Source organism: Watersipora subatra, chromosome 5, assembly GCF_963576615.1.
Source record: "Watersipora subatra chromosome 5, tzWatSuba1.1, whole genome shotgun sequence".
In the NCBI taxonomy this organism is placed as follows: domain Eukaryota; kingdom Metazoa; phylum Bryozoa; class Gymnolaemata; order Cheilostomatida; family Watersiporidae; genus Watersipora; species Watersipora subatra.
This window is the reverse complement of record NC_088712.1, coordinates 59,866,460-59,880,733: the sequence shown is the minus strand read 5'-3', so window position 1 is coordinate 59,880,733 and position 14,274 is coordinate 59,866,460. Positions and strand designations below refer to the sequence as shown.

General features: G+C 36.3%; 1 protein-coding gene across 1 annotated transcript in view; it reads right to left on the bottom strand.

Moving 5' to 3' along the window:
* Positions 1-14,274, bottom strand: part of LOC137397542 (WD repeat and HMG-box DNA-binding protein 1-like) — a 65,706-nt gene that overhangs the window by 7,872 nt on the left and 43,560 nt on the right. The window contains exons 18-23 of the mRNA XM_068083834.1: positions 13,074-13,250; positions 10,134-10,253; positions 9,674-9,891; positions 7,827-8,008; positions 7,132-7,223; positions 3,627-3,749 (exon numbers count right to left, since the gene is read on the bottom strand). Coding sequence (XP_067939935.1) covers positions 3,627-3,749; positions 7,132-7,223; positions 7,827-8,008; positions 9,674-9,891; positions 10,134-10,253; positions 13,074-13,250 — 912 coding nt within the window. The remainder of the gene's footprint in view (positions 1-3,626; positions 3,750-7,131; positions 7,224-7,826; positions 8,009-9,673; positions 9,892-10,133; positions 10,254-13,073; positions 13,251-14,274) is intronic.

The following is a 14,274-nucleotide window of genomic DNA, read 5'->3' as shown; positions in this document are numbered from 1 at the left end:
CAACCAATCAGCATTTGCAATTATTATTAAAACAAGAACTATATTAAAGCAAGCACAAGAAGGAGCTTACGACTGAAGATTTGAAGGAGTTAGAAGGCCATGCACGCGATCAGCATTCAAAAGGAGCAGCCATTTAGTAAGGGCGAGGAAGTAGAAGATACAGGAAACCCCACATTGGCAAAAATATTTCAAGTGTTTAATTTACTGATGTGGACTGGTACATTAAAACAATGCATGTATAATACAATATATATTATTTATCTCTTGTGTGGCATGTTTTTCATATTTTATTTGTTTTCTTTTGATTTTCTGTTTTATTTTCTTCTAATTTTATGTCTTTGCAGGTGGGCTTGTTATCCATACCTGCCAACTCTCACGCATTGGGTGTGAGACTCACGCATTCACCCCAAAGAAAAAATGAAAATGCGTGAGATTTTTGCCCTAATTTCCACAATTTTATATACACTATCATTGATACATCTATTGCCCCAAAACCAAATCTCAAGCGTTGCCCCACTCTTGGGTTGGCAGGCCTGTTGTTATCTCCTACGTGAATACAATTCATCATATGCATGTAACTCATATAACTAGCTACTGATAGTTGATGCATTCGCATTACTTTCTGAAACTTGTTAAATCCCTGTCCTCTAGGGAATAAATACGTACAAACTTTGTACGTATGGTTACATTGATTCTTGTGCACATTTCTTACAAGAAAACTACTGTAATACCTTCTCTGGATCCTTCTACAAGAGTTAGCTAGCTAGCAGTATTCAGGATTGCACCAGCATTTTTTTTCTTTTAAACCAGAAGAAAAATTGAACAGGACTGGACGACTTTCTTTAGCCTGCTAAAAATTCCATTTCATTACGTATTAAATTAATCTTCATGTGTACAGCAACATAATTAGCATTGATACGTTTTTGCCTCCTCTCTGCTTTATTCCCTACATGTACCAGCTAAAGTCACGTCACTCCAAAAGTATGCACGTCCTGTACAATAGTAAATAAAATTTCATTTTTATTTTCGGTAGCCATTAAATGGTCAGGTGTGTGAGAGGCCGCTTTCGATAACTGCATCACTCGGTCTTTCTTATTGAAGTCTGGTTGAAAAAGGTTTCAACAAGACACACTAAATTTTATAATGAAAGTGAAGACAGAAACTTATGAAGGATGAAATTTCATGATAAAAAGTTGAAATTCAGTAAAATAGTTCAAAATACATACTAAAACTTAGTTTCAAGTGTGAGTTCGACAAGCTAAACTTATTTAAAGTGAATTCAAAGTTTATGTAATGCGTACCTTTTGAAGGTAAGAACTTCTTACTGTACGATCTGCATTTGGTACACAGATTACAATTTTGCATTTTACAGTATTGCAGATTATAATCACTAGGTGCACTTAATACAATGCAGCTACTGCAGGTAACTATAGTTACTAAAGTTAACATAGTATTTTGTAACTAATTTTTAATATGTACAGCATTTTAATAATATTTTGGACGATTTTTGCCATTTCTTTTCCCATTGTATAATTACAATGGTTTCTATACCCGACATACGACTTTTTCGCCATACGATGCCAGCCTTGGAACGGATTAACATTGTATCTCGAGGGTGCACTGTATATGAGTATGTATGTATATGTGTATGTACGTATATGTGTATGTACGTATATGTGCATGTACGTATATGTGTATGTACGTATATGTGTATGTACGTATATGTGTATGTACGTATATGTGTATGTACGTATATGTGTATGTACGTATATGTGTATGTACGTATATGTGTATGTACATGTATGTATGTATATGTGTATGTACGTATATGTGTATGTACGTATATGTGTATGTATATGTACGTATATGTATATGTACGTATATGTGTATGTACGTATATGTGTATGTAGAGTATATTTCTCAATGTTTGTCGTTAGTTGGTCTTTTGCTTTCTGTCATCACTGCGTCCAGCTATAGCAATCAAAATCTGGCAATGAAAATTCTCCACCTTACTAGTATTGAACTCGCGACGATTGCAAACATGTGCACCTAACCACAAAACTAAGCTGTCCTTACCGGCTTTGGTTTATCTACGGTATCCTTATCGCTTTTAATGCTAAATATGTACGTTTTACTAAGAATTAATATTACTTTGTGGTTTGTTCTTCTTTTGAATTGTTTTAAAAACTTTTTCAAAATCCATTATTCATTTTTCTTTACATGTATATTTAATATTTAAGTGTCGTTTCAATTTCAATTGTTTCGTTACAGTGCAACTAGAACGGAACAATTTCAATCTTTAATTTTCGGTTATCGCAAAGAGCAATCGCTAGACATCGTTAAACTAAAAAATTTTCCCAGACATTCTCGAGTAGAAATCGCCTCTACATTCTCTCAGTTCGGTCAGACAACATACTGTAGTGCGCTTCACTGATGGATTTAATTTCGATATCTCATTTTTACATCTGTGCCAGTATCGACTATCAAGAAGTACCAATATAGTCGTATTTAAAATTTTTAATGGATATCTTTTGCAGCAACAGTAACCTTTTTTATGGACACGCTTCTATGTACTCTTTGTTATTACGAATTCAACATACTCGTGAGTTTGATTTTGTTCTCAGTTCGTATAATTGTATCGGTGTCAATTCATTTTTTCATTGAAACCAATCATACATTACCTAGCTAATTACATTACTTGCTAATTATTTCACATTTAAACTTTTATATTAACTACTGTAACTATTACAGATACAGTAGTCAGGCCTACTGCTAACTGCACCAGTAGTCAGGCCTACTGCTAACTGCACTCTACGGATACAGTAGTCAGGCCTACTGCTAACTGCACCAGTAGTCAGGCCTACTGCTAACTGCACCAGTAGTCAGGCCTACTGCTAACTGCACTCTACGGATACAGTAGTCAGGCCTACTGCTAACTGCACCAGTAGTCAGGCCTACTGCTAACTGCACCAGTAGTCAGGCCTACTGCTAACTGCACTCTACGGATACAGTAGTTAGGCCTACTGCTAACTGCACCAGTAGTCAGGCCTACTGCTAACTGCACCAGTAGTCAGGCCTACTGCTAACTGCACCAGTAGTCAGGCCTACTGCTAACTGCACTCTACGCTCTGAAAAGTTTGGAGTGTTATAAATAACTAGATTGTTGGAATAGGTTGAAGTTACTTATTTTTTTGCGGGTTGATGATTTTCTTTGGGGTCACAAGTCTGTTTCATGTTTCTGCACTCATAAGGTGACCGGTGGATATACCGGTCACCTGAAGAGTGCAGAAGCACTCTTATTGATATAGACACTTTTATTGGGCAGCCTACAATCATTTTTATAAATAAATTTTTTTCATTGTGCCATAAAATAAAATAACTAATCAATAATTAAATTAATTAATAATAATTAAAACTGTATTGCTATGAGCTTGATATTGTAGACTTAATAACATAAACTGCCAGCTAAGTCACATATACATTCTAAATTATAAACCACAGGCTACAGATTATAGACCATATATTGTACTATATGGTCTAGAGTATGAGCTGAATTCAACCTAACGTTTTTAACAGTTTAACCAGACGTATCCACTCTAAACCTTGAATAACAAAACTCGACTGACCTTGGGTGGCTGCAGGGAGACAGCTAGAGCCTTCTTCTGCTCTATCTTCTTTTGTTCCTGATCATCCAGCATTTTATGAAGGTCTGATATAGATGTATGCTTGACGGCTTCTGACGACTTTCTCTATCAACAACAAACGACCAATCAGAATTCACAACTCAGATTATTAGCAAACCGGAGTGAGCTACACTTATTAATGAACCACTAATCAGAAAAGGCAATCTCACCATCCTTTAATGACAGCATCTAAGAGGTGTATCAAATATAACAGCGAACCAGAGTAATGATAGCTCCTGGCATTCTAAGAAACCAATAACTGCGATACACAGAACACTTATATGTAGGAGTCATTGGAACTACCAACCCCATTTTAAGATAAGAACTGATCAATGATTTCTGTTGAGAGTCACTCTATCGCTCTATGAGATCAAAGACTTAAGCACAAGCTGTAGAATAAAAATAATGATTTAAAGATGTAGTTGCGTCAAAATTTAAGTTGATCTTAAAAGAAAGCATTTTTTTTCTCTATCAGTTGATATGTTGTTTGTTGTGTTACGCGATCGCATTGCCAAGATATTTGAAGATTAAAACCGAAAAAATCTGATCGCCGTAAAAACGCTCAGGCCACAAAAACGTGCCCAGCCTCGCCAAAAATGATGTCACGCGTTTGGCAACCTGTCTCTATCTCTCGTATTCATATCGGCTATTTGCGATAAAAGTCTAGTCTTACGCGGCTCTATTGGCATATATCTTATTTTGTATTTGCTTGTGTTGGCTAGAATAAAATTTTAAATCCTGCTACAGATGCATTATTATGAATGTTTAAAAGGCCTCAAATAACGAAAATTGAAAGTTTGTTCTACTCACTTTCTCCAAATGTTGTGTAAACATTTGGGTACCGACTACCAATTCTACCGGTCTACGGTAATTCTGTCAAGTCACTTTATGTAGAACGTGGTCTTTGTATCAGCACAGTTCTGCAGCTACCCATATAAACGATATACAGCCTCCCATAAGCTCCGCCCACATTATGTCGCCTATTACCTATTGCCTGCGTACTAGTTTCTTACTAGTATTCTTACCGAATGCTAAATAATTGAAATAAACAAGCCACCTCTTTGAAAAGAATATAGACAGGGATAGAGTTTTAAGGATGAGAAGTCTGCTGCAAACTGGATTTGAACTCACATTCTCCAGTTCTGCGGACACCCATATACCATATCCGATTCACTACAATATTCTGCAAATCATGTTTTGCATTATCTTCAACAATATTATTTTATTACATAATTTTTACAAGCAAAAATATTTTCATCTCGGCATAAAGCTTTTATTAAAAATATTCATCAAGTCGTGGCCACTCACATAGTATTAGCTGATACAATAAGACAAATTCATCTACTGCAACAAACTCAAACAAAACATCATCCAGCACGCATTCAAGTCTCGCTTTCTCCTTTATGGCAGTTTCCACACTGACAAAGCTTCTTCGGCTGGTGGGACGACATAAACATTCTGTAATCAGTAAAACAAGTAAATGTAAACAAAGTAGATGCAATAAATATGTCATTCATAGATATGTCATTCTAAAGCGTATCTATTGACAGCTTCCAAATTGGGAGTTAAATAGATTGCGAGTGTAATTTTAAAAACGAATAAACATTTAATAAAGGCACAAGTACGCCAAGCCACCGATTCGAAGCTTTGGTTCTGGAAATTAAAGATTTGCAATGATCAATCGATTTTACCCACTTCCTACGAGTGAAAATAATTTGTAATCATGACTCTAATTTACCAAAGATAATTCGAAAAAAATATCATAGCTAGGTAAAACGGCAGATAAGCTATGAAACGATGATTGGAGATAGCAAAGAATTATCATTTTATTAATTAGTATATGTATTTATGACTATAAAAAATATTACATTTACTAAAGTATAGAAGACTTTAAGTTAATTTACCTCCATTCTGTCTTCTTCTGCAGCAAAACGCTGCTGACGCCTGTCAGCTTTGGCCATAGGCTGTCTACTCTAATCTTTTACTAAAAGTTGCTCAGATAACTCTGAGTAGCGGTCGCTCGAACTTGAAGCCATTTTAAAACTATGTATAACTTAGTAATTGTTGAAACGCGTTGAATCAGTAACGATGAGAATGAATTCTCTAGCGATGAGAATCTTCGAGATCACAGACAACGCGTTTTACGAGTGATAACATTTATTACGGCCTATATAAAAATTTCGCACGCATGATTGGCTAACGAATCGACCTCATATTTATTGCTCGTGGTTTCGTTTCAGATACCTTGCTTGTGACGTCACGAAATAGGCACCCGCTGGAACGTGAGCTTTTTAAAAGAGGGCCTCATTCAAACGCATATATCTCTGGACAGGGTTGGTCTACAAAGACTAAAATGGCATCAAATTGTAGCTGTTTTAGCCTTTTATGGGTCCTAATTTCATTTTTGATGCAACTACATCTTTAAGTAGATCCTATTCAGATCAACCAACTAAAGTCACGAATAGGAATAAGTAGCAACATCAATTAAGTGTTCTGTTAAACTGTGGGCAATGTAAAAGAAACGGAGTGACTCCTTTAGACGGATAGTTAAACTGTTAACCTGCGGCCAGTGCTGTTGACACAGCGATAAGATGTATGAAAAGGGACAAAAATACACCCAGCTGAAAAATCAATAGTGTTAGATCGGAGTAAACAATTAGATCTTGGAATGGATAAGACAATTTACATGGACTTTACTGTTAGTATAATGTAAAATCCCTACAACATACAAATTCTCAGAATGGATTATTTTTGTCGTAGAAGCGTCTATTGTATAGGAATAAGGAGTGACCTCAGTTTACTTTACTTTTCTGTCAAGATATCGGGATAACTCCTAACAGATCTGAAACAACAAATCTGCAGTTTAAATGTTGATACTAAGGTAGACTCATGCACTATCACAGACTTCTTAAAGGAACGCTTGACATACGCCCCTAAAATACTGTCATAACCTTGCAGCTATTCGATATTAAATACTGCATATACTGATCACAAAGTATGTTGTATGTATCACAAAGTATGTATCACAGACTTCTTAAAGGTTGACTTGCAACAAAATTCACATTACAGTTATTTGATATCAAAAGATTCAACATGTCTTACTCTGTTGTGTTGTAGGTGCAAAATATGTGGAAATGTGATTACAAGCTCTTGAAAGCTAAAAAACGAAAAGTTAATCACAGCCATCACGAAACCGCCATAGTTTGGAGTCTCTTTCCAAAACGGCTCAAATGTGATGTAGTTGTGGTAGATGGTTTCTGTTTACACTTTCATGCAACCTCATTCGTCGAAATATTTTCGCAAATATACTTCATGCAAAGGTATACAATATACTTCTGGTCAAAGACAAGCAGATAGAAATGTCTCAATAACAAAATACCTAGCTGAATAATTGAAAACCAGAATGGTTTTAGCGAAGAAGACTGGTTGGGCCTCATGGCACCCTTACTTTGAATGGATTGGAGCGGGAACTCTGACTATCTTGACTAAGTTGGGAGTCCTCTTGGGGTTGAGATAATATGTTACTGAATGAAATTCGGGCTACAAAAACAGACAGTAATATTGAGTTATTCAACCAAAACTTTCAACTACTAGTCAACAGGTATTGGTAGTTAATAGTCAACAGGTGTTGGTAGTTAATAGTCAACAGGTGTTGGTAGTTAATAGTCAACAAGTATTGGTAGTTAATAGTCAACAAGTGTTGGTAGTTAATAGTCAACAAGTGTTGGTAGTTAATAGTCAACAGGTGTTGGTAGTTAATAGTCAACAGGTGTTGGTAGTTAATAGTCAACAAGTATTGGTAGTTAATAGTCAACAAGTGTTAGTAGTTAATAGTCAACAGGTGTTGGTAGTTAATAGTCGACAGGTGTTGGTAGTTAATATTCAACAAGTGTGGGTAGTCAATAGTCAACAAGTGTTGGCAGTTAATAGTCAACAGGTGTTGGTAGTTTATCGTCATCAAGTGTGGGTAGTCAATAGTCAACAAGTGTTGGCAGTTAATAGTCAACAAGTATACACAGTAAAACGATATAAACATGAGCAGATCCCACAAACACTACAGCCAACTATTGAGGAGGCAACCCTGGTCCCGCATTTGTGCCCTACACGTTTTAGCCCGTGTATTCACAACTTAAGACTGAGTACCTGGTTTGCCACTCTCGGGGGCAGGTATATCTTGGGCCTCTTCGCTAGCGGCTGTCAGAGGTGACTGACGAGAAGCGATGAGAGAGGAAGCTAACTCCTTGTTGGGAGCTGCTGAAAATCTTGCTGCTGTGAACTTGGTGAGCTCATCGTTAGGATCCTCTTCCTCTGCTGCCGGCGGGGCACTAGGTAGCAAGATAAGAGAAGATCAGAAATAGGCAATGTTGACCACCCTGAGAGGCAATGTTGATCACCCTGAATCGTATAGTAATTAAGGGCTAAAGAAGAGAAACAACAAGACAAATCATGCCCTCAAAACAAATTCGAAAAAAATCAAGATTTCATAGGCATTATTAAAATCTTTTGAATATTTTACAAAGTTTTATTATAGCCGCTGATTTTCAGCTTGGGTTAACACGACATATCCTGTTTTATCATAAAGCTAATATTTGCGCTTTGCACGCATATGCAAGCAGTGCTGAGGCTATATTGAACTCCTTTCCTATCATGAAAAATCTGTTGTAAAAATCGTTTGCGGTGGTAATAAAATGAGGCAAAATTTATGAATGCTTGCAGGTAAACTGACATTACATAAACATAATTGACAATATAAATACACACCTATGACAGGAAGAGGGGAAATCTGATTATAGTTAGTTGATTAGAAACTAAAATGCTAGTAACTATGGCAGTGGTAACAAATCCATGCCCATCTGGGATTTCCTCTCAGCTGGTAATATTCAAGCAACGACTCACCTTGAAGGTTGCTTGCGTATTCTTTTTAAAGCTACTGAAATATTTGTGAATAAATAATTTTAACCCTCTGGCTGGTGAAACGACCAAAATGTCGTTTAATGGTTGTGTGGGGAGACGACATTTATGTCGTTTTCGGTAGACGTTTATAAAACTGTCGCCTAGTAACGTTAAACAAAGGATATGAACACTAGTAAGTTTTCAATATCATCAACAAGATATTAGTCGATGATTTACAATATGAAACGATTATTTGAGAGGCGTTGCTTTGTGCTAAAAGCTAAAGAAATCGCGCCTCCTTGGAAAAGAATAAAAGTTGGAAAAACCAGTCAACATCGGCTCGACTTTCAAAACGGTAAAATAAAGGATTATTTGATCCTGCGATCGTTAGTGATTTTTTGTCTGATCAGAATAAAAATAATTCAGATGATAGAAGTGATGTAAACTTTTTGGACTTTTAATATACTTGGAATATACAAAGAAAAACAATCGTTATGGTAGCTCGCATTGCTACGTTATAGCGTTTGACTCTACCGAAAGAAATGCTTCCAAGCATTTCATACAGGGACAATTGCACATGGTTGTATTTTTATTGTAGTAGTAGATATGTAAATGAATGTTTATGTACAAAAGATTTTGGTCATAGAAATTTTTGGTCAGAGAAATAAATTTACTATTTGCGCTATGCATGTTCATAAAATATCGATTTTATTGAATTTTGAAAAATAAAATACACGACTTTCGGGTGTTTTTGCCGGGCTTTTACCCAGCCAAAGGGTTAATTGCATAAACCATGTAGTTTCCGAATGGTGCCATGAATAATTTTTTTTTAAATATTATTATGGAGCAAGCCTATAAAATCGGAAAGCATGCTAAACGTTACATGGTATGTTGAGCGGGTCCTATCCTGCTGTGAGGATAAATGGAGGATTAACTGTATATGGATAAGCCCATCTCTACACAGAGTAAAGTTCAAATACATAAATGCGTATATGCAAAACAAAATGGATTTGGCTGCACATATTACCTTTTTTGATATACTTACAACTGCTAGCAAAGTGTTACTATGGCAACATGAAGACATGATGGCAACCTACCGAGCATAGCCCGAGAAAGAATATTGCGCTACACCAAAGACGCTCTCTACTGGCTCCCCCTCAGAGAGAGACTTCTGCTGAGCCAGTTGGTTAAGCCTCTGGGCGAGTTCAACCTCGTGGGTTCTGTTAGCGTATTGAGCAGCCAACTTTACATATGCCTCAGACATGATGCTAGCTATCTGGTACGCCCGCTCGAGTCTTTCCTCTCGACAAGCAGACTGCAGCAGAGACATAAAATTACACTCTAGTTGCTAGTCAGGAATCAAACTGAGTTTTTCAATTAATGACATAAAAATACTAACAATGGCGAGTATGTTGAGGTATGACTGTACTGACACTGATGACTGCATGTATATACTGATACTAGTACTACTGACTGTGTACTATTAGTACTGATTATATGTGACTGGTAGTATTATCAATGGGGCAATAGCATTCAAAAAAACAATCAAATACTCACGGAAAACAACTTTAGAAGTCCTGTCTGTTCTTGTTTGTCATAGCGGTTTGTGTCAGCGATTTTGTCGGACAGCCAGTTGTTCGCTGCCTCTATTAGCAGTCGACTTCGCCAGACTGTTTCCTGGGAAAGCATCAGCGTAGGATCGTATAGTGAGCAAGATAATTTAGGAAATTAATGAGAGATTACATAAGGAAAATGGCACATCAGACACACTGCCCTTGTGGATTCAAATCACACCAGCCAGTCGGGATAACACTGTGAATAACTAACCACAGAGCCACTAAGAAATGTGAACATACCGTGAAACCTTTATTTGAATGCCATGGCCCTCTATTTTTCAACTCTTCTACTATAGTGGCGGTCAAATAGAGGCTGGCGCTCAATTAGAGGTTTTACGGCATTAATGCTGTTGAAAACTTGCCCTTATACACACCAGAATGTTTTCTGATGTGGTAAAAAACACAGCACAAACAAACTACACAGTGAGGCTGGCAGGTGTGTAGAATCTACAGAGAATATTGGTGTCAGCAAATAGAATAGTATCTGATTCTCAAAGAATCTAACAATTTGTATCACTTCAAGTGACGCAAGTCATCGCAACACTAACAACAACAACAACAACACTAACAACAACAACACTAACAACAACAACAACTAAACTACTAACTCTCCAGTGGTAGTAGTTTAAACAGTACTTGTAAGTGCTGCTTGAACAACTAAAACTACTACCACCATCAAAGGCATCCCTATCTGTACCTATAGCAGAGTCTCACCTCATATGTTTTTTGTGTATAAAATAGAAAAACTAGATGTTGGAATAGAGACGTCCGTAGACCAGGAGTGAAGCTTACAAGAATGAAGGTAAGCAATACCCGTTCAAACCATGTTACCCTAGATCCTACTGTAATACAGTGCACCCTCGAGATACGATTACCCTGATATACGATTTTTTCACCTTACGAAGTCAAATATTGTGATATCTTCACCTCGCTATACGAATTTTATTTCACCATACGAATTTGAAAAAAGTTTCGCCCGAGTTAAAATTTGGTCGTCGGTGTGCTCATAACACACGTCGAAATAAAAAAGACACCGAAATATAGTTTGCCGAAAACATTCTTAGAACGTTTAGAAGAGACACGATGACCGACTTCTCTCATGTCCGCGTGGAAAATTTCGTGTAAAATACAAGCGAGAGCAAATATTCATTTGTAGCGTTATTATAGCTTTTACTATAAATATTCAAGTCAGCATACGTATATAACTACAACTATCTACATTTAATTCGTTATCTATGGAATCTGAGACCGATACAAACGTTACAAAACGAAGGAAAAATGATTTCTATGTCAACAAAGTTGGATGTCGTAAATAAGAAGAAGGGACCCGTATTATTAACATTGTCAAGGAATATGATCGCAACCAATCAGCATTTGCAATTATTATTAAAACAAGAACTCCATTAAAGCAAGCACAAGAAAGAGCTTCCAACTGAAGATTTGAATGAGCTAGGTCATGCACGCGATCAGCATTCAAAAGGAGCAACCATTTTGTAAAGGCGAGGATTTAGAAAATACAGAAAATCCCACATTCGCAGAAATGTTTCAAGTGTTTAATTTACTGATGTGGACTAGTACATTAAAACAATGCATGTATAATATATATTATTTATCTCTTGTGTGGCATGTTTTTCATATTTTATTCATTTTATTTGTTTCCTTTTGATTTTATGTTATATTTTCTTGTTTAACCATGTCTTTGCATATGGGCTTGTTATCTTCTACGTGAATACAATTCATCGTATGTATGTATGTAACTCATATAACTAGCTACTCAAGATAGTTGACGCATCCACATGACCTTCTGAAACTTGCTAAAGCCCTGTCCCCCCATAGGGTATAAATACGTACAAACTTTGTATGTATGGTTACATTGATTCTTGTGCACATTTCATACAAGACAAACTACTGTACCACATTCTCTGGATCCTTTTACAAGCGCTAGCTAGCAATTTTCTGCATTGCACCATCAATTTTTTCGTAGAAAAATTGGACAGGAATGGACAACTTCTTTTAGTGTGCTAAAAAATTCCAATTCATTACGTTTTAAATTTATTTTCAAGTGTACAGCACCATAATTAACATTGATACGTTTTTGCCTCCTCTCTGCTTTACCCGCTACATGTACCGGCTACGTTACTCCAAAGGTATGTACGTCCAGTATAGAAAATATAATTTTATTTTTCTTTTCGATAGTCATTAAATGGTCAAGTGTGCGAGAAGCCGCTTTCTATAACTGCATCGCTCGGCCTTATTGATTTAGGTTGAAAAAGATTTCAACCAGGTAGGCTAAAGTTGATAGTGAAAGTGAAGATAGGAACTGCTGAAGGATAAAATTTCGTAATAAAAAGTTGAAATTAAGTAAAATAGTTCAAAATACATACTAAAACTTAGTTTTATGTGTAGGCTTAGCAAGCTAAACTTACTTGAAGTGAATTCAAAGTTTATGTTATGCGTACCTTTTGAAGGCAAGAACTTACCGTACGTACTACATTTGGTACACACATAATTTTGCGTTTTATTGCAGATCATAACCATTAAAATACACTAAATACAATACAGTTACTGTAGGTAACTATAATTACTAAAGTTAACATACTATTTTGTTGCTAATTGTCAATATGTACACATTTTTATAAACAAAATTGACGATTTTTACCAGGGGGTGTTTGCATTGTATAATTACAATGGTCTTTATACCCCGATATACAAATTTTTCACCATACGATGCCAACTCTGGAACGAATTAACATCGTATCTCGAGGGTGCACTGTACTACAACTATTCCTTCCGCTGCCTCCTATTCCTTCCGCTGCCTCCTATTCCTTCCGCTGCCTCCCTCACATCTCAAACTACTTAAGTATTATATTTAAAGGTGTACCTCTTGAACTCCAATATCAGTGTTTAATCCTAACAGCGGTATGCAGTAGTCTAGGATCTCAATGACAGGCCTCAGAGATGTGGAGGGGTAAGATGCGCCCTTACAGGAAACACACCGTATCTGGGGAGGATCCTCTGCTACACTCACTATGAATGTGTTCTTGTGCCTGTCTTTAGACTACAATACAATATATACACCTTTGGAGAATGATAAGCGTGTCGGGCTGTCATTTGCTAACAAGGGATACATCATTCTGATATGTTCATAGAGATGAACTTGTACAAAACTAGTAGATTTTATCAGAAAGTATTGACATTTCTCGATCATTTGTGATTGTTTTGTTGTTTGAAGTAGTATGACTGCCTGGATTTTTCACAAAAAACAACAAAACTTGATCATTGTTAAAATGCTCAGATCGAGCAAAAATGTGATTATGATGTCTTTAGTTGCAAAGAGGCTGACAGAATGGGGACGTGTAACACTCCAACTTGAACGCAATAGCTGAAGTCAAATATAGCAATGATAACTAGTGACATCATTTTGCACGTTTTTTTCTTCTAAGCATTTTAACCGTGATGAAGTTTTGTCGATTTTAATGCTGAAACATCCTGACTGTCAGATCACCTCAAACATCAAATACAATCGCAAATGATAGAAAAATATCGATACTTTCAGTGTAAATTTTGTGTAAGTTCATATTTAACTGTAGACAGTCAAGGCAGAAGTAAACTATCTCATATCACTGGCCAATATAAGGATGCTGTAAAATGAAATGAAGGAATGCTCAAGTGGTGGAGACCCAGAATACACAGCAGAGAGGAATTTGTAAGTGACTTTCATTTGAGATGAATTTGTTTGTGCAGTTTCCAATGACAACGCCTTAACACTCGTGTCTGTGCAAATAGTTTTTTCCAATAACATGGCAGTCTTGCTAATAAAACACTATTAAAAGCTCAGAGAATATCAATAAAAGCTTTAGACTGTCGATAATGGCCACATTATTTTACTTAGTAAACTATTCATGATAGGAGTTGTCTTCTCTCTACTAAATGATTACATTAGTCTATGAATGCCAGCTATTTCTGACCTTATAATGATAGCTATGACATTTTTACATTTACCAAGACCTAAAATATGAGGCAACAATTTTCGGATTAAATTAGCATTTAATAGGATTAAAACCGAATTTATTGGATGCTGT